The sequence below is a fragment of the Ochotona princeps genome, chromosome 2 (assembly GCF_030435755.1).
Source record: "Ochotona princeps isolate mOchPri1 chromosome 2, mOchPri1.hap1, whole genome shotgun sequence".
Taxonomy (NCBI): domain Eukaryota; kingdom Metazoa; phylum Chordata; class Mammalia; order Lagomorpha; family Ochotonidae; genus Ochotona; species Ochotona princeps.
The window spans coordinates 53,239,274-53,265,024 of record NC_080833.1 but is presented as its reverse complement, the minus strand read 5'-3'; the positions used below and the strand labels follow the sequence as shown (position 1 = coordinate 53,265,024).

The window sequence follows — 25,751 nt, the reverse complement described above, 5'->3', positions numbered from 1 at the left end:
GCATCAGTGAAGTATCAAGAGAAACTCAGAGCCAGACGCATTCTCATTTCACATGTCTGTTCTCTGGATATGTTGAGAACAAAGTCTTCAAAAAACAGAAACACAATCCTACCTTTCAATTACCAAGGTGGGCACAAGGCTCTTGATTCTACTCTGGCAAATAATGTAGGCTAAAGCTCTTGCTACATGGGCAAAATCCTCAGACATGCTTTCTGCTTTAACCCAAAGGACACAGACTTGCTTTTTAAAAGAAATATGCTCAGAAGCTGATATTTAAGCTGTGGAGGTTTTAAATTACTGCCACAAGAACAAGGGTTTCCCCAGAGTCAATTCCTTATGCTATGGAGTCAGAGGATGTATCACCCAGTTGCTCTGGGAACCGAAGACACAAAGATGGACAGTTATGCACTAACCACTGATAAAAGATCTCTCATGCTGTTGGCTTCTGTTGGACTGGCTAACTCCTCAACTTTCAACGAGGGACAGTGGGTGGGACGTGAGGACAAGACAAGGGCTGTACTTCTGCCAGAACAGCTGCTGGCCAGGCTACATCTCAGCACTGTTCACCTCTCCATCCCAGCATTGTTCTAGATGCTATACATATCATTATGTATGTAGTTCCATACATTGCTGCATCTTCACAACTGCCTCCAAGAAAGTATCATATCTCCTATTTTGTAGATCAGTAAACCCAACCATATGAAGGTTAAGCACTTTACCTAATATCATATTACTGGTAACTTGTCACATTAAGTTGATGATGATAATAACAAATGAGAAATAATAAAATGAAAATATAAAAAGAGGAACAATCACAATTAGGTGTTATGACAGTTAGTGATAAGTCTTATATATCATCTAAATAATTCTAATAACCAGAAAGATTTATTACCCCATTTTACGGAGAATGAGAATAAGTCATTCAGCAAGGATAACAAGTGAAAGAGGATTTGAAAGCCCACGTGATGCCAAACCTGAATTTGATTGTGGCATATTGCTTTGCCTTTGAAGCTGAATACTAAGTTCATTCTCACTTACAATGCAAAGCTATGTTTTAATCCCAAACACTAAACTTTGGGATATTATTGGTGAACTCTCACGTATCTTTCCAGGAGATGTGACAAATTATGTCTGCTGAGATTAGGGCCCACTAAGGAAGAAATATGGCTAGCGATTTCTGTTCCAGAATACAGTGCTAGATGGGTGGCAGGCAGGTTATTCAGCCCTATGTTCCAGATAGAAGGGTGAGAGAAAGGTGCTCACCCCTTGATAGGAAATTTTCTCCAAACTTACCATCTCCCATTTCATCGGAGAAGGGGAGGCTGAAGACAGCCTCATCGATCATGCGGTTGGGCAGGTTGGTGTAGAACCTGCCAACTGTGGTCTCCAAGTTGCTGAGCTGGTTCAACACCATCATACTGCCCTTGATCACAGGCAGGGCTGTTCGGTCAGGCACACCATACTTGCCGGAGTTCTGTTCAGCCAGATCCCTCAGGAAAGCCAACTCCTTCAAACCAGTCACCCCATCTGAAAAAAAAAAAAAAGGCCACAAGAAACACAAAGATTTAGGTCCAGGTCACCTTGCAAGGCTGATCTCACATGGAGAAGGAGGAGGACCTGTAAGGCCGAAGGAGTCTCTGCAGAGTCAGTGGGGACTCAGGACAGAAGCGCCAGTCCCTGCTGAGAAGCACAGCCCGAGACCTGGTCTTTCCTTCAACATTCAAGAGGGCAAAGGCATTCTTCAAAGGGCAGTGATGAGAAACACATGAGTAAATAAAGAAGCCCTGTTTGGTAAGGATGTTTCCCCCCCAAAAGACTTTAATTACAAAATTTAAATTCCTTCTCTGCCTGTACAATTTGAAAGCAAAAGCAATGATCTGCATTTCATTTAAAGAAGCAGATGAAGTTGTAAGAGTTTCTAAGAGTTTTAAACGAGAGGTTTACCATTTCATTCCTACTTCTATGCCTGTCAAATACTTGCCAAGGTCTTAATAAGCAACTAAATGAAAGAATTATGGATTGCATTTAGTGACGCCTCCAAAGCCTGTCTCTGGAAGCCAATTTTAATTATGGATGTTTCATGCTTGATGCTGTAAGGATAATACCAAATTTGATTTAGTTGATGTATGTATTTTTTTCTCTTTAGAGGGGCTTGAAAACTTTGCAAAAGATTTGGGCATCCTGGGCCATATTGTTCGACAACATCTGTAATTTATCCCACAAAAATAAATTTAATAAACCGTTTTCTTATAGTTTGCTATTGTTGGAACACAGTCAAAAGGATTAGTAACTAATCACATATGGGAAACACTGTAAACAACCCAAACGATTTCAGTCACTGCCGAGATCCTAACATTGCATTTTTAAAAAGGTTTTGCCTCATGGTCTTCAAGATTTTAACAGCAAACCTCGAACTGTTCAGTCATTACAAACAGTCTGAGGCATTTATGGTTCATCTGTCACTTGAGTTTGTGAATAGACCGTTTGAGACAAGAAGTCCATTTCTGAAGTTGTGGAACAATCTAATGGACATAACTGCTTTCTTAAAACATTAAGATAAACTTGGATTTAATCCATTCATGTAATGATGAAATGAAGGGAAAAAAAAAATCCCTGGGCCAAATTACGTCGGAAACAGCTGATTTTTCCTTTGCTTAGCAGAGGGTATGACCTGAAGTAAAAGGTAACACAAAATCCACGATGAATCCCTGACCTTTCAACCTCAGGAAGCTCACAGGTGATAGGACACAGGGAGACAGTAAAAGCAGGCAATAAAAACACTTGTCACACACCGCTTGGTTCTCTCAAAATGTAAAAGAAAAGTGACAAGCAACATCTAAGCAAAGCACAGCCATGTGAGCTTAAGTGCAAGATACTTTACGTTTTCCATCATGGAATGTTACATAGGCCTGGCATAGCACCAGCAAGGAGCTGGCAGATGAACAGACATCATGCATGGCCTATCACCAACTCTATTAAGCTCAACACAGCATTTCACAGAATCCCCTCTGATTGTGTTCTTCCAAGTTATAGTTACCAAAAATGAAATATTATAAGATATGGGAGGGAACTGGTATGTTGGCTCAATTGGCTAAGTCTCGGCCTATAAGCATTGACATCCCATACATGTGCTGGTTCGTGTCCTGGCTACTCCACTTCCCACCCAGCTCCCTGCTTTTGGCCTGGGAAGGCAGTGGAGGGGATGGTCCAAAGCCTTGGGACCCTGCACCCATGTGGGAGAGCTGGAGGATGCTGCTCCTGGCTTCGGCTCAGCTCTGGCCATTGCATCAATATGGGAAGTCAATCAGCAGATGCAAGAGCTTCTTCTCTGTCTTCTCTCTGTATATCTGCTTTTGCAATACAAGTAAATACATCTCTAGTTAAAAAAAAAATATTTGGAAGGTTAAGTGATGGTGAGACACAGAAGATGCAGAATGGTTGTCACACCTGCTGGCTTGCTCCACAACAGTCCTAGACACTACACTGCTGTGGGCTAAGGAGTTGGTCAGCACTCCTTAAGCTGAGCACAACAGGCTGCTAATGAGGGTGTGGAGGAAACAGTAAACAAGAAATAGGTGAAAGGTCAAGAGAGGAGGCAATAAAAAGCAGGCCTCGGAGAGAGTCCTGAGAGAGAGACTTCCACCATCTCTGTTCTCCGTGTTGGTGCCTCATCCCCAGATCCTTCGCTGTGTCCATGTTACTAGGCTAAGCAAGCCGAAACACTACACTACCATGGAAAGCGCACAGGGCAGGTGGTCATAAAAGTCCAACAACATCCCACGAACTTCCACATCCATGTCCTCAGGGGATCTGTACCTGGCTAATTTCTCTCACCATTTTGTATACTATAGTTCTCATAACAAATGCTTTATTACAAAATTCTCTTAGTGGTTCCAAGTTCCTTATTGGAACTTTGATTGACAAAGGAAGAGAATGCATCTGTGACCAATACTCAGAACTGGCCTTTGAGAGAGGGAGAGTGGAGGCCAAAGAGGAAGAAAACTAGCTGGATTAATGAATGAAACAAGACACAACGACAGTTAGACGGAATTATCAGGGACATGATAAACGTACAAGAGGCTCTGAGCAGGTGGAATTTAGGAGCAGGGAAGTGATACAGTTAGAAAGCCATCTCTCTGGGTACACAAGGCAGGCACCCTTCTCTGACATGTGTTGTGGGAGGCAGGAAATCATGCCATTTTCCCACTCACTCTTTCAATTGGCTCTTAGGACCTGGTAGTCACCAGACAGGATGGTAAGAACTTTCAACATCATATTTTCCTAATTTCCATCACTAACTATCCTGTGCGTAGACATAATTCTCAGTTCATAGATCAAACAGAGGCCCAGGAAGTCCAAGTAACCCATCATAAGCCACACAGCTAATAAGTACAGATGGCTACTAAGGACCATGGAGGTCAAGGCATGGTCTATCAAACAGCTGGAAAATAATCATCGTGAGCTGCATCTTCTCAGGAGGTCTGAATAGGAATCTGAAGGTAGTGTCCAAGAAGCTGCACTTAAAATGCCTCTCCCCAAGGAATCCCCAGGATATTAAACTATGAGAACCACTGTCCCACAAACCACATGGTTTTGTATGAAAGCTTGGAAGGGAAGAGAAACACATGATTATATGTAGGAAAGATCAAGATATGGCTTCTTAACACTCAAGAGAAGATGCTCATCTTGAATCCTAAGGGCAAGAAGCCCAGAGAAGTTGAAAGAACAAAGCACAAAGGGTAGAAGCAGAAAAGGGAAATTTCCTTGAATTTCTTGACACAGCACAAGCTTTCACACACCTCACGTCACAACGGTGCAATTTACTGTAGTGAGTCCCCAGGTGTAGGGCATTTGGGCCAATCTCACACCCACCCTGCAAAGTGGGTGATTCTTTTGTCCTTTTGACAGGCTGGCAAGCTGGGGTGGAAGGAGCAGCAGAAGAGGTCTGGCAGTGATGCTGCAGGGCAGTGTGGCAATCAGAGCTGCCTACATACAGGACACTGCACTGGCGCTTCAGCTGCCTGAGGTTCCAATGAACAAGCTGAATTTGGAACCTCCAAGCAGTGGCAAACCTCAGACAATGCGGACTACCGAAGGGGAACTTGAACAAAGCGAGCTGTTCAAAATCCCCATTAAGCCCCCAAAAGGCAAAAAAAAGTTTAGCGTCAAGCAGGTGGCTGGAGAGAGGAAGAGAGACACCCTTAAAAGGCCCCAAGTGCCAACACCAGGCAGAGAGAGCGGCTCAGCAGCCCATGGCGACAGCCTTCATCAAAGCCCAGCATTAGGATTCTGCTTTTCTCTCTTCAAGCAGCATTCACTTAGGGGAAACTTTCATCTGAAAGCAAAATCTCGCAACACTGCCTACCATTCATGAGGGCGTAGGTGAGAATCATTACAGAGTTGTTGAGAAAGCTATTTTCTTCATTGATGACACGGAGAGTTGCCTTTTTATCTTCTTCAGAAGAGTCCTTTGATGTGATGCCAGCCGACAGGTAAACGATGGCCAGGTCAGTGTCTAAACAAAAACATCCAAACACGTTATATTTGGGCGCTGTTTGGGAGATAGCGGTGCGGTTTCCCTTTCATATCTGTATCCCTCTGTATCTCTGTATCTCCCCTCCTTGGGGACCCACGCGTCCCCTTCCCACCCTTCTTCCCATGCAAGAGCTGTGGCTTTCATCTCCCGCCTCTGTGTCTGCCCATCTGGCCCTTTCTGGTCAGCAAGGCCCCTTGGTTTAAAACAAGCTCCTAATAAACTGGCTGAGCAAAAGGCAGCTACACCTCGGGTAATTCAAGGGGGTCTGGATAGAGGAGCCCTGCTGTTGTCTGCGACATGGCTGCTCCTCTCCTCAATGATGTACAGTTCAGCATGGGAGGAAGGCTTCCAAGTGGTGCTTCTTCTAAGAGGCTCAGTGGACATGTAAGGTTATTTGTCCTATGTGAACCACCTCTAGGCACACTCCCCTTCAAAACACACATCAATGAAGTGAAGTAATAAAAACATGGCTGTGGGAAAGGGAGCCTGTGTTCACCACCTGCTCTGCCACACCCAAGCAAGGCTGGGTGATTTAGGCCAACTCCTTAACCTCTGCACAAACAAGGTACTTTCATCCCTACTAACATGGTGGAAATGACAATACTGACTTCCTATCACGGTTGTGAGAACTCACTATTGGTTAATGATAAGTGAAGGGGATAAACAGGATGATGACTAGAAACGGGTGACAGAAGCAAGAAACAGCAACACGTGCATATCCATACTCAAACCCATCTCCAAACAGAAACTGTGCCCTCTATTGGTCTGGGGTAAAATAGCCGACTTGGGAGTCAGTTCTCCAAAGAGGGCTAATGGGCATAGCAACTGAGGATTTCAGTTCAGCGGGAGCAGCTTTCTGATTTAAAACTAAAAGTCAGGCGTTTGCTTCCACTGGACAATAAGCAAGACTGTTAGAGGGTAGATAGCTGGACTTTCACATTTTCTTTCTAGGATATCCTTCAGAGAAGTTTTATGCATTTTATTGAAAAATAATTATTGATACAAGGTGCTCTACACTGATTTCTTCAGGTTCTCATTGTCATTTAATGGAGATTGCTTGACAGTGACTGTGAAAGGCAACCTTCAACTTGACTCCCCAAAGGGCCCTTCTCCTGATTTTCCAGTCCTGGAGGCAGCTGCCTCCCTTTGAGTGTGTGCTGGTCTCCTCAATGAGAATTGAATATGTCAGAGGTGACGGATGTCAAGACTTTCTTACCAGGAGGGAGGCCAGTTGGCATGTTGTAAGGACTCTTCTGAGGAGGAGCAAGGGACAGAAGTTCCCAGAACCAAAAATCTTGCCAAAAACAGTATGAGTGAGCTTGGAAGCAGGGCCCCCTCTGGTCAATTTTCAGTTAAGAATAGCCTTGGGGCCCAGCATGGTAGCCTGTTGGCTGAAGTCCTTGAATGCTCTGGGATCCCATATGGGCACTAATTCGTGTTCTGACTGCTCCACTTTCCATCCACCTCCCTGCCTGTGGCCTGTGGCCTGAGAAAGTAGTCGAGGACGGCCCAAAGCCTTGGGACCCTGTACCTGAGTGGGAGACCTGGAAGAAGCTCTTGGCTCCTGGCTTCGCACCAGCTCAGCTCCGGCAGTTGTGGTCTCTTGGGGAGTGAATCAGCAGACTTTCCAATAAAAACAAATCTTAAAAAACAAAAAAACGGGCCTGGCGGTGTGGCCTAGCGGTTAAAGTCCTCGCCTTGAATGCACCGGGCGCCAGTTCTAATCCCGGCAGCTCTGCTTCCCATCCAGTTGCCTGCTTGTGGCCTGGGAAAACAGTTGAGGACGGCCCAATGCTTTGGGACCCTGCACCCGTGTGGGAGACCTGGAAAAGGTTCCTGGTTCCCGGCTTCGGATTGGCACATCACCGGCCCGTTGTGGCTCACTTGGGGAGTGAATCATCAGATGGAAGATCTTCCTCTCTGTCTCTCCTCCTCTCTGTATATCCGGCTTTCCAATAATAATAAAATCTTTAAAAAAAAAAAACAAAACAAAAAAACAAGAATAGCCCTGGCCAGCAGTCTGCGACTCAGCCTCCTGAGACAATGTAAGCCGGAGGCACCCAGCTAGGCAGTACTTGGATTCCTGACTGACAGAAACTAGGATAACAGATGTTTATTATGCTAAACTGCTGAGTCTAAGGGGGTAAGTTCTTAGGGAACAACAGATAATGAATACAGTTATTCTTGGAGGGGCCAGTGCCGTGGTGTAGCAGGCTAAGCCTCTGTCTGTGGCCCCGACATTCCATATGGATGCTAATTTGTGTCCTGGCTGCTCCCTGCTAATGGGCTGGGAAATCAGGGGAGGATGGCATAAGACCTTGGGTCCCTGCATCCATGTGGAAAACCAGTAAGAAGCTCCTGGCTTTGGACTGCCTCAGCTCTGGCCATTGCAGCCATTTGGGTAGTGAACCAATGGATGGAGACCTTTATCTTTCTCCTTTCCTTTACTCTGTAACTCTTTCAAATAACACTAAAGTAATTTTTTAAATGCTCCCGAGAAGGAGGTCATAGTGCTTGCTTTTCCTGTTGTCTGTAAGCTTCATTTTAAGTTTTAGAGTATGCTTACCATGTAGAATCAAGTAATTAAGATATATTGCTTCAATATTGTACATAACTGAGTTGAATGAAACTGGACTCACCGAAATAAATACATTTAAAGTCCCTTTTGTTGATCACAAACAATATATAAGTATGTAAAAATTTTTCTATATTTCAAAATTTAGCATTATTTGAGAGGCAGAAAGTCATTCAGAGAATGAGGGAAGGAGAGAAAAGAAAGATCTTCCATCTGCTGAATCACTTGTTAAATGTCCTCAACAGCCAGGCTGAAGGCAGGAGTCCTGAACTGAATCTTGGCTCCCTGTGGGCAGGGCCCAGGCCACTTCAGCCCTCACTGCTGCCTCACAGGACATTCCTCAGAAGGAACGTGGAACTTGAATCCATGCACTCTGACACAGGTGAGTAGGGTATCCAAGGGAGTGGTTCAATGATTGTGCCAATGTCTATAGGACAAATCTTAAAAGCCAATTTTAATTGATAAATAAATTAATTAAATTTTATTGGAAAGGTGGATATACAGAGAGGAGGACAGACAGAGAGGAAGATCTTAACTTCCCAAGCAGCTGCAATGGCTGGAGCTGAACCAATCCAAAGCCAGGAGCAAGGATCCTCTTCCTGGTCTCCCACATGGGTGCAGGGTCCCAAAGCTTTGGGCTGTCCTCAACTACTTTCCCAGGCTACAGGTAGGGAACTGGATGAGAAGCGAGGCTGCCAGGATTAGAACCGGTGCCCATATGGAATCCCAGTGCATTCAAGGCGAGGACTTCAAAAACGCTATACTACTGCACTGGGCCCTATGCTCAATTTTTAAACGGACACTAACTGCAAATGTAAATTTAATTTTATGTTGAGTTAGTTCTGATGCCAAAAATCTCCTTACGTTTGTGGAATATTCCTGCCTGAAAGTAGATGCAATTTTTGGTGTTGTAAATCAATCCAGTAAAACATTTACTGGAGCCTAAACATTTCATTTTAGCATCAGACAATGAAGCTTGATTCCATAGCAGGGAGAATAAGGGTGTGGAAGTAGAATTGAAAAGACAACTTGATTTTGGTGCAAAAATAAAACAATTGAAACCCATGTGTAATTTTTAATATATATGTTCTTGTGCTTTTCAATAGATTTCAATATTTTTTTATACTCAAATAAAAATATATCTTCCTTCCAGTGTCCATTAAGCTTTTAAAGTAGCCTCTTAAAGAGATAAACCATATCCTCATGGCAAAGATACCTGTGTGATCAAATCTTTCTTCCTGGAATGACCTACAAAGAACCCTTCAAATTTTCTAACTTAATCTTAGGATTCTGGGTTAAAAAGGAGTGGGTCTTCAGGCATGGAACCAGAGGTTGGTGTCCTAGAGGTGCCTTTGGCAGCCAAATACTTTTCCTTCTGCCCCAATAAGACATTCACACTGTGAGCATCCTCAGCAGTTCTGCCCAGCCCAATTCCAATCAACTCTAGCCTCACGGAAACGATTTATTTTATCTATTTATTTTTTTACTAATGTGAATATTCCATTTCTTGTCACCGACTCAGAGATGTTAAGCCTTGCCATTGGTAATTTTAGGAATGAGTAACTATATGGATCTGGAACAGAGTAAAGATGTAGCATGTAACTGGAAGAAAATGCACTAGACCCTCCATTTGGATGGATAGCCCCCCTAAACCAATAGGAGTCCTTGGGGTCAACTGCAAGAGGCAAAAGCAACTCTAAGTTGAGCTCTGATCAAGTAACTAAATCTCTATCCATCTTATAAATCTAGCCATCTTGTTTCTCCTACCATAAGGTTATTCTCCAATCACCTCCCCCTAAAAGCCAGAACAAGCAATCCTCAAAGTGCTAAGTGCTAGCTTCATCAGTTAAAGATTTACCACAGGACTGACACAGAACCAGTGATGGGTAAACATTTCAGATTTTTCTGTTGGTATAAAGCAAATTAATACAAAGCCACCATGATTTATGACATACAGTTATATGTACATTGATCTGAGCAACAGTCCTAAATGATCTTATTGTTATTTGAATAACCTTACCTGAGGGACCCTAAAATAGCCTCCAATACAGGTAGATTCTAAGTAACTGTTGGGTGCTTGAAAGCAGTGAATCCCATGTAAGCTCTGAGAAAGGGTATACAGTACCTTTACAACGATGTCACTGAGGCTACTAGCAATCTTTGTCCAGCTTTGGATTTGGGGCTAATGTAACCTATCTACTAGGATAGCTATTCTAATTTAGCTGAAGCTGAAAGTTTTTTAAAAAGCTGTATATCATAATAAGTAAAGCTACAATTTTTGAATATTTGCACTAAACCCTTGGGTCTTATTATCTCCCTTGGCTTACAGAGAAAACTAGGCCTGTAGCGGTCATATATTTACACAAGTATGCAACATTAGACAAGTTTTACATGAAAATATTGGTCGAAATCCAAAACCTACATATTTAAGCATTAGGCTGTATTGCTTAAGAGCACCCTAACGCCTCTCCTCAATCAAGTGGAACAACTCTTGGGATATTTCTTTATGTAAACGAATTGGACTTCTTTTGCCTCTGCCCCAGCCAGCAGAAGCTCTAATGTGAAGGCTGGTGTGCTCAACTTAAGAAATCTCTTACTTGGCCCGAAAAAGGCTCCTTTGAGCATTTAGAGAACTGTGCCCCTAAAATCTGTCCAAGCCTCTGATGATCAACTGTCCTGCATTGTTTGTGTTTGCCAGTGTGAAGTGAGGAAAATGCAAACACAAAAACTCCAGAGGCAACAAGCCTCCCAGCAAAGCAGGCTTTGGCTAATGTGTATCGTAGGGAGGTGTGGGAGAAGATGCTTAATGAGGTCTCTATTCACGGCTGTGAGGCTGGAACAAATGTCAACACTTAAAAACCAAGGGATTTCATAACAATCCTGATTTCTGGCTTCTCTTGAAACACAAGATTTGGCAAGGATAAATGGACATTCTCACACACCAAGAGCAGACTCAACAAGCCAGTCTTATGGAACTGTGGGTAATTTTATACTCAGCTTTCCTAAACATCTGTCCATGAGCTGCTGATGCTTGCCGGTGCTGGTAGACAAAATTCTAAGACTATCCAACGAGGCCATACCTTCAATATCTTCTCTGAGTGCAAGACAGCGTCAACAGCTTCCCTTGAAACAGGAGAGATATGCCCCTAAGAGCCTTAGAGAAGCAAACTGGTGATAGTTTTACCACAGCAGCAAGGAACTTGCGTGAGTTCAGAAGAGGATGTCTAACTTCACAAGAGACTAAAGTCCTGGCAAAAAGCGTTGCCTGTGCAACACTTCAGACTAATGAAGTGTCCCTGGACTCCTGACCCAGACAGATTGTGAGAAAACAAGGGTTTTAAATTGCCAAGTTGGGCCCGGTGCAACAGTGAAGTGGTTAAAGTCCTTGCCTTGCATGCGCTAGGATCCCATATGGGTGCCATTTTGTATCCTGGCTGCTCTACTTGCTATCCAGCTCCCTGCCTGTGGCCTGGGGAAGCAGTCACGGATGGCCCAAGCCTTAGAATTCTGCACCTATGTGGGAGACCTGGAAGAAGCTCTTGGCTCCTGGCTTCCCACCAGCCCAGCTCTGACTGTCGTGGCCTTTTGGGGAGTGAATCAATGGACAGAAGGTTTCCCCCTCTGTCTCTCCTCCTCTCTGTATATCTGCCTTTCCAATAGAAATAAATAAATCTTTAAAAAAAACATGCTAAGTTGGTGGCTATTTGTTAGGCAGAAACAGAAAATGTTGGCTATCTATCATTAGCAGCTGCAATAATTGCAGGTGCCTCCTTTCAGGGCCCACTGTGGACCAGGTATAGTTTTGGTTCAAATGCAGACACAGTGAAGAGCTTGAAAATATATTCTTTAGATTTATCTCAATAGAATACATGATCACTTTAAAAAAAAATCCACAACTACAAGCAGATTTTCAAATACAAAAGAGAAAACAGATTCATTTCAGTAGTTTCAAAGCCAGAGGCCCATTTCACATATCCTTTCCTTTCCCTTAGCATGCATTCTAATCCCAGATTTTCCTTAATACATGAAAATTAAATTATGGTCCCTTTGTACGTTTGAAGGGCTGTGCTCATCTAAATGACAGCTGCTTAGAACAAAGAATCAAGGCAAGAATTCCTGCTCCCCTCCTCTCGTGCACATGCACACAAGCAGATCCATTCCAAGTCAAGAGGGATGCAAATTGATAATTAGTGTTTAAAAAAAGCCCACAGGGGTGTTCCCTGTTGAAATAAATGGGGAGAGGTTCTTAATGATGGGGTCGGAAGAGGAGGCTCTGAGAGTTAAATCACCCACACTGAACACCTCTGACTGGAAAAACTGAGAAAATCTAGTAGGATCCTCATATTAGGACCTCCTGTGCACATAACACATGATAATTTGATGCCGAATCAATTAAAAAAAAATCCCTCTGAATACAGCTGCATGGTCAACTTACAATAATTTCCCATTGCGGTGTGTGTAAGTCCTCAGAACATATACTTACTGGCTTGGAATTTGGTGTTATTGTTGGTGCTTCGAATCAGCTGAAATGCCTTCTGAAACCCCACCGCGTGCTGGGTGGGGCTGTCCGAAGACTTGATGCTGCTGACGAAGGTGGACATCTTCCTTTTGGTCTCACTGGTGGCTGGAGACAGGAAGGTCTTATAGCATTGGTCTAACGAGCATGTCCTGACAGTATCTGCCACAGTCAGCACGGAGATCTGGAGGAAAGAAAGGCTGACAATGTTACAGGCAACAGAGGAGCCATCCAGTGAGAATGCCTGTGCAACAGTTCCGGAGAGTTTGGAAGTAACTGCCTGGAGGCATGCACGTATCCAGTCTGAAAGGATTCATTAGAGAGGCCAGGTGAGGGGGAGAGGGCAGATCTAGAGCCCAGTTTCGCTTCCAAGATGAAATATACTATGGTGTTCGTGTCTGACATTTAGAAAACAAATCCTCCTTATCTCGCTGAGAGAGGAAATATTAACAAGTGCTAACCATCCTAGTTTTTACATTGGAGTGATGTGAGGGTAAGGCTGTAGGGTGTGTACATGCCCACTTCTGAAGTGTCTTGGAGAGTTCTAGACTGCTAGCAACCTTTTCCTCATCTTTACTTTCCACAAATCTGGAGATAAAGTTGAGCCATCCACCAGTAATCATATCCCCCTGCCCCTTTGTTGCTTAGCATAACAATTTCCAATGTGAAAGTCATGGTTAATTAGAAATCTTAACAGGTGCCATAAAGGAATTATAAGACTTACCTGATGGTCACACAAAAGATTTAGTTATAAAATATTTTCGGACTAGTGGCACATTTTTAATGATTAAAAGAAAAACTAAATGACTCCCTTTTCCCGAATTCCTTTTAGAGGTATTTTTAAAATATATGCAGAGTTATGTGTCTCTTCATGATGAGGTATATTCTGAGGAATGTGGAAGGCAGTTTCACTACTGTGTGTATGTCATATGTGCTGTAATGCTGCAACTGTACCCTAAGTAAGTGATGCTTAGAAAAACCTGCATGGCACAGTCTACCACACACCTGTGGTACAGTGAAATTTTCAAGGGACCACTGCCACCTATGTGGTCCAATGCTGACCCAGATGCCTTGTGTAGTATGTGAGTGTATATCACAAAATAAGTTATAAAAAGGCACTCAAGGAGGACCCATGCTATGGGGGTTGCTGGGATAACGGTTACCTTGTCGTGTTCATCGATGGCACTGAGGATGATCTGAGCAGCATCCTTGGCGATTTGAAGCTGGGTGTCGGTCACAGAAGCGCCGTGGTCCAGAATCACTACAATATGCTTTGACTGTGGCCGGACAGTGGAGACGTAGATGGGTCTAGAACAGGGAGAAGCTCTTTGTGGTCAGTACTGGTTTAGGTCAAAGACCTCCAGCACACACAGTGGTGAACACTATGGATGTGTAGGCATGGTAGCCGTCTAATGTGTTCCCCTGGGATGGTGCAAGGACAGGAACATGGACGTGCAAGGAGAAACGATAGTGGTGCATTGGACACAACTCAGGAGAATAGCATGAATTTGTGGGGCACAGATCAGTACCTTATACCTTCTAAAGATGACAAAAACTGAGAGAAGTAATAAAGAAGCAGGCCCTTTCAGCAGCTGGTTTTGTTAGCCGGTTGCAGAGTCCACTCTCTTTCCTGGGCCTGCTGCTTGTGAGTGTTATGACATGGGCAAAGGCCCTGGCACTCGCTCAGCTGCACTCAGCTGAGAGGGAGGGAGAGCAGAGTACCCCGGACAGCTCTGGCTCCTCTGCAGACTCCAGAGCAGGGTTTGCCAGAAGGGAGGCGGCCTGCAACCTAGGAGTCTGCACAGCAGCCTTGCATAGCAAGTTTGGTTTCTCTCTTCAAATACAAAAACTCTCCCTAAGAGGCCCCCTCCTTTCTGTACTAAAACAGTTCACACAGGTCAGCCACCAAAAGGACCCTTCTCAGAGGAATATTTAAAACCATGCCATCCAAACTTGTGTCCCAACCCATGATTGAGACTCTTCTTGCCAGGTTTTGTTTGCCAACATTAAGGAGAAGGGTGGTGGGGAACAGCCACAAAGGAGAGATGCCTGCTATCAAAAGCAGCCTTCTGCTAATGTGCGGGGCACGAAGGTTTGTGGGAAGAGGTTTAATGAGGACTCTATTCACAGTTTTAAAGCTGGAACAAATTAGGGGGAGTTTTCGAAAGCAAATCAGCCTCCAGAGAATTCTCTCCTTTATTGACACCCGTGAAACACTAGATTTTTTTGGTGAAATGTTAGATGCTAGTTAAATCACAAAAGCCTGGGCACAAATTAGAAGACGGAGGCCAAGTATCTAAGAAAGGCTTCGAAATCTGTCCAAGTTCACACTAATTGTTCTCAAGCCAGAAGTCTTGCATCAATACTTAAAGACCATTCTATTTTCACTAGTCAATATCATTGAGCCAGCAGAAGGAAATGGGCTGAAGAGAGTCCAAGAGCAGCAGCTACAGAAAGAGAGAACTGTGTGAGAGGGTGGGAGAGGAGGAAAATCTGGTCACCCAAATATTTAACTTTTTCAATTTCTAAGGCTAAGGGAGAGAATTCTCTTCAAAATGCCCCACCTTGTTCCAACTGAACTCACAAAAAAAGAAAAACACATTATCTTTTAGCATTATTATACCAAGAGGAATACATGAATAAATCAAGCTAAAAGTTAATGTGTTAACCAAGCCCCTTCTTGTGTCACTGTGCTGTGAAATGTATTCCACTCTTAACGGATGTAGAGAACAAGAGCAGAATGATGAGGACAAAGACAGACATGGGAGTCACAACCAGCAGGGGGAGGAAAGTGAGTTATTTAGCCAGGAAAGAAGCTGGAGGGTTGATTCAAGGCAGAGAGTTAGGGTAGAAACACAGGTGCAGGTAAATGCAGATTTGTTTTCCCTTTTTCGGTTGATTGGTTAAAAGCAGCATGCCATCTAATCCATCTTCTGGGTTGTCTAAGAACATTAGATGGCTGATGGTGGCCTTTGCTCTCCTGTCATAAGGCAGACTTGAAGCCAAAGTTACGACAGACAATCAAAATGTCTTTCCAGGAAAAACAAAGAAAAAATATCTTCCTTGGGGGAAAAACCGTAGATACAATTTAAGGGAAGCTAAAATGACTGCTTATTTAGACTCTATAAAGTGGCTTGAAAAAGTAGGCACCTTGCATTAGCTCCAGATGTTCAGGCACCAAATACTGCAAATGGGAAACCAATGGGAGTCAAAAGGAAAGTACCTTTGCCTGGGGTGGGGAGTATCTATAAATGGATGAGTCTTGTCATACAAATGACCTGGCCATTTCCTTCCTGCTGGCTAGGCTAGGGTGGTACAATCCCAGCTCTTCTCTTGGAGAAAAGCAGGCTGGTGGTGATCTTGAATCTGATGCTTTCTGGACAATCTTAATAGTTCTAATAGTTGAAATCTGTAGATAAGCTTCGAAAGTGTAATGCAGTGCATCATTACAGAAAGCAAAAGAATCACAAACTCTACTCGGAAGTCTGTTGCAAGATTAAGTTCCACATTGCAGTACAGAGAAGGTACCATCACTTAGGTTTCAGCAAAGATGTCTGAAGCTCATAACGCTCTATAGTAGCTTCACGCAACTTAATTTCACTAATTAATTGTATTGGTTTGTTATATTGTTCCGCAAAAGCTCCAACCTCTACGAACTGCCCTTTAATCTACGTTTCTGCAAAGATTAAGTGGTGAGATGAGATCATTTCAAGACAATATGTGTTTCTGAATGCACAGCTCAGAGGCAATGCTATAGGTGGGAATGAGCGAAGTGGGGAGTTTGTGCTGCATCTGGATCACTTTTTGGCAACAAGTGAACACTTGAGCAAGCACGTCAACATACCTGCTACGATGCTCATAGCTGCCCTTACACCGGAACTTGTGTGCTGGAAAAACAGTGAAAATTCCTTCTTCTGAGCTGAAATACTGCCACTTAATTCCAGGGTTGGATTTCAGGTTGTCTGCAAGAACTGGAGGAGTGACAAAAATGAAATATAACCACGAAATCCACAGGTGCATGTGGGCAGCTGTTCTGCATAAACTGCTTGTAGTAGGAAGAAATCCCACTAGATACAACATTGTAAATTTTCCACAAAACATTTCTTTTGGTCTCTTAAAAAAAATACTCCAGAAACAAGAAAATGTAAGGTTTCAGTTAAGTGAAACTATTTTTCTTAACTTCAATGACATTATATGTCCAAAATTATTTTTCCAGCACAAGTCATTCATTTCCATTCATCTCGCTCCTTGTGGGACTGGTCCCTGTTGGGCTTGTGTACATTTGCTAGCTTGGAGAACATGCTCAAACCGTGGAAACAGTGATGCTAATGGGCCTCATCTCCACAGGGACTAGACCTGTAATAATGACCTTGCCTCCATATGTCTCCCTTCACCAGGAGGGTAACAGCATACACCGTAAACTCGAGTGTAACAATCGTTGAGCAAAGCTGTTACTTGCGGGTGATTCCCATGCACTAAGTCCTGGGATAGAGGTCTTCCTTTGTGTTACCTCATTTCTTTCACAAACAACCCTGGGATGCGGGTGATACTATCAGCCCTATTTTGGAGTTGAGAAAATATGCTAAGGGAGCTGAAACAATGGGACAAAGACCTCATCAGTAAGTGACTAATACCCACTTGGGATGTCCTGGTTCCTCTGTTCTTTCCATCATGCCACTTTATCTCCCCTTCTGCAGATACTGCACCCCTGTACTACTATGCACCTGGCCATTCTCTCAATCCCAAGTGCCAGCCCCTTGTGTGCCACGTCACAACATCCATGAGGTCTTTGTTATCCCCTCCTCTAGTCCTCCCTCAATTTAATTTCTTACACCATTTTGCTCCATTATCCTCCAACTTAGTTACTTGCTACACACTGATTATGAAACGATCACTGCCTAACACACTGCTAAGATGTACAAAGATGGACAAAACCTAAGCCCTATTGTAGTAACTGGTATACCCACAGGTTTAGAAGGAAATGGAGCAAAAAACAATCCTATGGGCATTAACTATGGAGGTTGTCCTACCTTAAGGTTCATTATACTGGTTGCATTGAAATCTTATCCGAGACATGCAGGAAGCCCTGCTGTTTGAGCTGTGTTGTTTACATTGGTTCTTATTCCATAAGACCCTATGGCTTTGATCAACTCATTTCCATGATTTCTTGGCCTACAATGGTCAGGAAGTTGCTTGGTGGTATGGAAGCAAAGAGATTCCAAAGAAAAAATTCTTACCTGGGTAAGACAGACTAATTGAAACAGATAAGAAATACACACTGTAATATGAGGTATGATGGTATCTGCCAAAGTTCTTAGAGGAGATTACAGAGAAGGGTGATGGAAATCCGAAGGTGGGAAATTTGTACCTGTGTTGTTGAGATGGTGTCAGGACAAGTACTGGGTGAGTGTTAGGTCATTAGCAGCTCCGAGGATGAGACCAATGTGCAAGGACAGGGGAGTGATAACTCTCCAGTAGGATCTCTGTAAGAAGACAAGGGCTGGGAGCCAAGCTCTATAAAACTCATCAAAAGATGGCTTACAGGGTATGCCATGTACTGTGGCCCTGAATAAAGTGGAATGCACAGTGATAATCTACGTGGTTCCTAGCCTTTTCTCCATCTGAGTGAGGCTCACCACGTTAAGCTTCATTTCATCAATAGATGCGTTTCTGCCATTAATAACAGGATTATCTCTATGAGCCATGGCAAATATTACAACTGCTCTCAAAAATGAACAATGGTGTTGGTATTACAGTTGATGGGGAAAAATGTCAATCTCATCTTTCTTCTGGGTAAGTACAGAGTCAAGTCTGGCTTTACAGCCTGCCCTGCTTACCCCCACCCCAAGCAGGAAGCACAGGTCAAGATAGGTCCAATGACCTCTCATTTTATGCTGATCACCACCAACAGCTTACAAAGAATATTCTGGATAACCTGTGACTGTGCCACATGGTGCTACCTCTGTCAGCACAGACATACTTCCAGGAATGTCTGCCCAGGGTCACACAGGGTTATATAATCAGGTAGGTTCTGATTGAGACTACTCTTGCAAATATCCACAAGCCATCTATCTATGCCAAGCCTGTAAGAATGCTGGTACATGTACCATCAGCAAACATATCTTCTAACATGCCTAAAGGTTTAGGTGTTTAAATGAAATCAGTGATTACCAACAAAACCACGAAAAACATGCTACATGTAGGATTTTAAGCATTGCCAAAGCCTTATGCTTTTGTTCCTACTTATTTGAGAGTAAGGAACAGTATACTTTGTGACTGCTCACACCCAATGGTTTACTTCCCAAATGCTGGCCAACAATCCTACACTGGGAATTGACACCATAATCCACTCCCTGACATGGGTGCAGAGACTAAGTATTTCAGCCATTACTGCTGCCCCTCAGGGAAAAGACACACTCAAAGTTATTACCTCTGTCCACCTTCTTATCATGTGTCCAACATACATACCAAGGAGCTGTAGCACACTTTATTTTCACAAAAATTCTACAAAAATCATTTGAATATACAAATAAGGAGACAGGGTCAGTATTATTATTAGTAGTATTAGTATCAGTATCAGTATTAGTATTAGTATTAGTATCAGTATTAGTATTCTCAGGGTTTTAGAGCAGGCAAGAAGGGGACACAGAAGTCAAGCCAGCTTGTGACCACGGTATCAGTCTCCTTGTCTTTGCCAAGCCACCTGCCTGCATCAAGGTCATTGTGGGATGCAGACCACCACTCTTCTCCACCTGGCTGAAGTGAGTGTGTGTAACACTGAAGAGGCTTTCTTCTCTGGCTAGTCTCCTGGGGCCTGAAACCTTAACCTTGATCTCACATTAGCAGTCTTCTCCAAGCAGCCTTGCCAACCCCGCAATAAAAAGGTAAATACTGCCTTTGGAAGCAAAGGAAAGCTCAATGACCTCATTGAAAAGTAACATCTGTAACAATAAACAGGCTACAGGGAAACTATTAAAAAAGGAGCCAATGGGACCAAGAATGTTTAAAAATAAATCAGAATTCACACAGTGCGTGATCCATTAAGCCTCACAACAAAAGAACATTCTGGTTCCTCAGGATCACTGTAACATTACAGCACAGCATCAGGCAAGTTTTCTCAAATTCTCCTGCTGGGGACCCCTTTGACAACTGATTAAATTTCATCCGTCCTTTGGTTCTAGCAGAAGATGATGGATATGTTGGGAATGAGGCCCCTGCAGTGCAGGAGTAATCTATCAATCTGCTGTACATCTCAGCCAGCCAAGGCTGACCTAGACATGGAAGTGAATGAGAGCCTTATTATCCAGGCATGCAACCCAGAGGGGGCTTCCCCCATTCACATGCGTCAGTGAGATATTCCGACTCTTGGGCTGGTGTCCAAACACAGGGTCTTGCACACTTATTCTTTCCTCAAAATGTTGGAAGCCATCCAGGGGAGGAAAAAAAAAGTTGGGCAGACGCCCAACCTGTCAGACCAGGATGCACACAGTATTAGGTTTTAAGCTATTAATGGGCAGGGTCTATGTCTGTCTAAACTGCTCTCCACACCTACACCAGACAGACACAAACGGGACGATAAACAGCACTGTCCCCCTGAAGCCTACTCCCACGCTAGGAAGTTACTCCATCTTCAGAAACTCATCAGTATTTTGCCTCTTTCCCCCTCCTACCCAGGACTGTTGGTGTTAAGAGTAAATTCTAGCTCCTTTACTCCTGCACTGGGAGAGCCTCATGGGCAGCACCTAGAGTTGACTCCTCTCAGCATCCCTAAAGCAGAGACCAACAGTTCTTATCCCATCAGGGCCCACATTCTCTGAGAATTCGAGGTTGGTATTGGCAGTGTGCACTCGAGATGATCTGCATGCTTGTGCCATAAATTCTAAAATTTTACTTCTCCTTTAATGCCAAAGACAATTAAAAATAAATGAAAACAAACGACATTCATTTTAAACATGCCTCAAATGCTAAACAACACCTTCATCAAATACCACTGCAGTGTTGGAGGTCTGTCAGCACAGAAACAGGCTAGCAAATGGGACTAAAAAGCCAACTGTTCTGGTGGCTTCACCTGAAAGTATATGGGGCTGTAGATATTAAACATGTGATTCTTGTTGTCAATTATACCTCAACAGAATTGTTTCGATAATAAAAGTGAAAATACAGTGGGCATCGCACAAAATTGTTTCCGTTATTGTGTGCTACTTTTCATGATTTGATGTGCTGTCTTATCCCCATTTTGCAGATTCAAAACTTGCTCTAGGCCATAAAGGTACAGCCAAAATGCCATCCGGATGTGCTAAGCTTTGAGGCAATTGTTTTTTCCACAGTATTACAATTCTACTGTGTGACCATAAATACATACTGAATGAGTTAGCAATTCACAGACTAGAAGCACACTGAATATTACCTGAGAGGCAGAATACATACATAAACATGCAAGTGCTTTCCAATCAAAAGAGAAAGCTGATTTTGTTTATAAACATGGAATGTGAGTAAATGCAACTAAGGTGACACTTAGCAAAAAAATAATTTCATAGTGAAATCACTTCAGACTTGGGGCATTTAATCTTGTGAGAAACAAAAAAACAACCTTTGAACTGCAAAATCTGCGGCACACCTGCTGGACACTCCCCATGCCAGACTGCCCAAACTGGAAGACGGTCAGACCCAGTTACTGTTTGGAAGGTAGAGTCAACAGTAATTATTTAATACACACCTATGTGTGACATTGGACATTAAATAGAATACTATTAGATTTTAAAAAGTTTATTTAAGAGACAGAGGAAGAGAGAGACTGAGCGAGTGAGCGAGCTGTTCGCCACTGGCTCACTGTCCAACAGCATGGCCTGGGCCAGGCCAAAGCTGGGAGCCTAGAAATCAACCCAAATCTCCCACAGTGGTGGGTCATCACCTGACACCTTACCAGGGTGAGCATCTGCAGAAAGCCAGGATCGGGAACACAAACAGGACTTGAATGCAGGCACTCAGGTATACAATGCAGGCATGCCAACAGGCAGCTTAATCACCAGACCAACTGCCTGTCCCTATATAGTAGGTAGGGAGATACCATGGAGTCTAGACATCACAATCATTTTAGATGTTCAACAGGCTAGAGACGTGTGCTTTAGCAGTTTCTTTCTCACTGTCAACTTAAGCAAGACAAAGAAAGCCATTTGGACATTGGCCCAGCACAACTCTATACTTTTTATTTAATTCAGGTTGGCACATACCAAATAGAAAAAGACGCTAATAAATCAGAATGGACTAGACTGAGAAGCCCTAAGTTCAAGCTCCATCTCTTAAGACTAGCAAGCCACATGATCTTAAATTTATAAAGCATCCAATGGCATCTTTCCAAAATGTCAATCAAATCCTCCTGCGGGTTTTTGGAAAGTCTTAAGATTTTCCTCTGCACTATACAGAGCACTGAACTCAAGCTTCACCAGGGCCTGCACAATCTGGCCCCTTCCTATTTTCCAATCTCACTTTTCTGCTCTTCAGTTCACCACACTATAAGAAATGTGCCAGGCCGTGGGTATAAGGCTTATCTCTTCTTTCCACTTTTCATCTACTAAATTCTTTTGTATCATCCAGGGTTTGCCTTCAATTTCACCTTCTGATAAGTCCTTCCTTGTTCACACTTAATGATCAACTTCCATTAGAGCACCCAGTGTTTTCCTTCAGAGAGAAAATGGTGAGGTTCTACGTCCTTTTAATGTGACTGTTTATTCTATCCTATGCAGAGGAGCTACAGGCTCCACAGGGCAGGAATAAGCATTATGCATCTTATTTGTAGTATTTAGCACACACCTATTATTTTATAAGCACTCTGTCAGCATTTGCAGAGTAAATGGGGATCTTAGCTAAGAGTCATCAACTCTTTCCCCTATGAGACTTTCCAAATTGCACTTCTGCAAAGTGAAGGAGTTGTACAAGGTGGCCCTAAAGACACTTCAGAAACCAAAAGACAGTCAGGTGTGGTAGCCTAGTGGCTAAAGTCCTCGCCTTGCATGTGCCAGGATCACAATGGGTGCCAGTCTGTACTCTGGCTGCTCCACTTCCCATCCAGCTCCCTGCTTGTTGTGGCCTGGAAAAGAAGTAGAGGACGGCCTAAAGCTTTAAGAACATGCATCCATGTGGGAGACTCGGAGGAAGCTCCTGGCTTCAGACCAGTTCAGCTCTGGCCAATGTGGCCACTTGGGGAGTGAACCAGTGGATGGAAGATCTTTCTTCCAGTCTCTTCTCCTCTCTGTAAATCTGCCTTTCTAATAAAAAGAAACCAAAAGGGAAAAGTAAAAAGGCAGCAAAGAATGAAGGCTAACAGGATACAAGTACACATGCTCCTCAACCAGCAATATTGCCACTTTTAATTGAAAATATTAAGTTGAAAATGCATTTAATACTCTTACACTGCCCAACACTACAATTTAACCCAGTTTACCTTCAGTGTGCTCAGACTTACATTATTCTACAGATGGGGCAAGTCATTTAACACAAAGTGTATTTTTATAATAAAGTGTAGACCAAATCTCATTACTTACAAAGACAGGCATTTTGAAACCTATGATGGAAGGTGAAAACTGAAAACACTAAATGTAAAGAACACTAGCAGCATGTCACATGGAGTAGTAGCTGTGTCCCTTGTGATCACATGGATGACTGGAAGATAAGCTCAGCGCCACTGTCCAGCATCAAGGGAGGAGATGGCACTGCCTTTGTTGCTTTCAAATTCTCCCCAAGTGCTGGCCATGTGAACTGCTTCTTCTGGGTCCAGAACATAATCAGTGCACCAGGGCAAAGTTTGCTACATGCAGTGGTGAGAACATGGACGAGAGTGTATATAGAGAGGGGTGCTTTGGATCTGACTGCCAGCAGCTACCTCCATTCCTCATTCCTAGATAGTTGCCCACGGCATCCCAAAGGGCCAGCTTTGGGGCATCATGGGTGCTGTTCAGTTTCTGCACCATCTAATGCCCCCCCAAACCCCAAAATTCTAAAATTCAAGAGGTTTTGGACAAGTTCTACTCCCATCTAATTTTGTATAAAGATGTCAACAAGTTGGCTCTGACTCTCGCATAATTGCTATGCCAATCCAAGGTAAAGACCAACAGTTCTCAACCACAGCATAAAAATCATTGTCAGATAAGTTTTACCTGAACAACGGGCCTTTCCCCCTTTCAGGCTTTCTTTCTGTTTCTTTTACTGAACCTCAAAATCCACCAGCATACATTACACTGAATTCTATGTGGACATTTTTCACATATGGTCCCCAGATTTTCTGACCCCAAATAATTTCTCTATAGTTCCACCATCTGCATTTACCTGGTTCTAAGTTATTGGCCTTACTAGTCAAAAATAAACCAACCAAGCCTCAAACTCTTTGCCGGCTTTCTTAGTCTTTAACCACTCTGTCTCTGGGAGCGATGGAGTGTAAATCACTTGAAGTTGGGTTGTAAATTGTTTCACTTTTTTTCCCTCTAAACATCTATTTATTTTTATTGGAAAGGCAGATCAGATTTACAGAGGAGAGACAGAAACTTCTTCCACCCTCGGTTTACTCCGTTAATCTGTGTAACAGCAACACTTTTGCCTCTGGCTCCAGAACCCTGTCATGTAAACCTACGGAAGGTTTCCCACACGGAGCAGTGAGAGCATGCGGTGGTGAGAGGTGCTGTAGAACTGACCACTGATGCCCAGCATCATTTCTACATGGTACCCTGAGCACTACAAGAGAACAGCACATTTCTGGCATTATATTATCAACTCTTCCCGATTCACACTTTTCACTTGCACCATGAGTATTGTTTACCCATGCATTCTGGAAGGGTCACACTTCAGACACACCCAGATACTGCTTGTTCTGCTCCAGGTGGGGTGAATACACTGAATGCTTAACCATGAAGTAGGCATTTTTGAAATATCTCAGTTCATTCTTAAAACAACAAAGTGAGGCAGATATTTGATTTATGTCTAGGAATCCAAGGACAGAGACATTTAGTTTCCAAGTATATAACAGCTATCAAGACCCAGGATATAGAGTTTCACTAAATTATTTTCATTTGATAAGTAAGGCAATTTCAGGGCAGAAATGGGACAGTGACTTAAGCCTTGGACCCTGTGTGACACTGAAACCGTGTAGCCCTGTGACTGGGCCACCTTGCTAAAAAGTTAGACGAGCTCCACTGCAAAAGATAATCCAGTGACAGCCAATCAACCCTGTTTCTGGACAGCACAATGACCCTTTCTTATCTGCTTCATATTTATTTTTCTCTTGGATGACCTTAATATTGTTTCCCAATTTCTCCTACATTTGCTTCGACTCTTCACAAAGCTCTCTGGCCTCCTTTGCTTTTTGTCTGCCAGCTGGCTGCCTTCAATATAGAAGCAAGCAAATCAAACTCAAATGACCCCAAAATTCCTCAGACTGATACATTAGACCTATTACAGTCTGGCTCGGCACTACTCTCATTTTCTGCTTACACTTTTAAACAATGATACATTCTGACTGCATCACTTTTTATTTTTATTGCGAAGCCACATTTATGGGGAGGAGAGACAAAGATCCTCAATCTGCTGGTTCATTCCTCAAATAGCCGCAAGGGCTGGAGCAGAGTCGATCTGAAGCCACGAACCAGGAACCTCCTCTAGGTCTCCTAGTCAGGTGGCAGGGTTACAAGGCTTTAAGCCATCTTCCTCTGCTTTCCCAGGCCACAAGCTGCAAGCTGGATGGGAAGTGAAGCAGCCAGGACATGAACTGGCACCATATGGGGACCCTGGCATGTGCAAGGGGAGGATTAGTTAAAGAAGCCATTGTGCCAGGCCTATGACTGCATGCTTCTTAGATCCAAAAATGTATACCTTTATAAGCAAATCACCTGGTTAAGTGCTATACATCCTTCAAGGTCCAGCTTACAGGTCATAACCTTTATCATCTGAGCACTGCATTGTAATTGTACTTGTTTGTTTTTTTCTTCACCCCAAGATACCACTAAGCTAGGGACTCCACAAGGATACAAACTGTTTCACCTTGGTGTTGGCATAGTAACTACCATGTAGCTCTTTATGAAGTATGAAGGAATCAGGGTTGACCTTGAATCTTGGTTTTAGGAACTAATAAAGCCTAA

At 43.3% G+C, this 25,751-nt stretch overlaps 1 protein-coding gene across 1 annotated transcript in view; it reads right to left on the bottom strand.

Moving 5' to 3' along the window:
* The window catches only part of CACHD1 (cache domain containing 1), a 214,850-nt gene that overhangs the window by 43,209 nt on the left and 145,890 nt on the right, over nt 1-25,751 (bottom strand). Inside the window, exons 5-9 of the mRNA XM_058657546.1 lie at nt 16,472-16,598; nt 13,791-13,935; nt 12,595-12,811; nt 5,366-5,515; nt 1,294-1,527 (exon numbers count right to left, since the gene is read on the bottom strand). Coding sequence (XP_058513529.1) covers nt 1,294-1,527; nt 5,366-5,515; nt 12,595-12,811; nt 13,791-13,935; nt 16,472-16,598 — 873 coding nt within the window. The remainder of the gene's footprint in view (nt 1-1,293; nt 1,528-5,365; nt 5,516-12,594; nt 12,812-13,790; nt 13,936-16,471; nt 16,599-25,751) is intronic.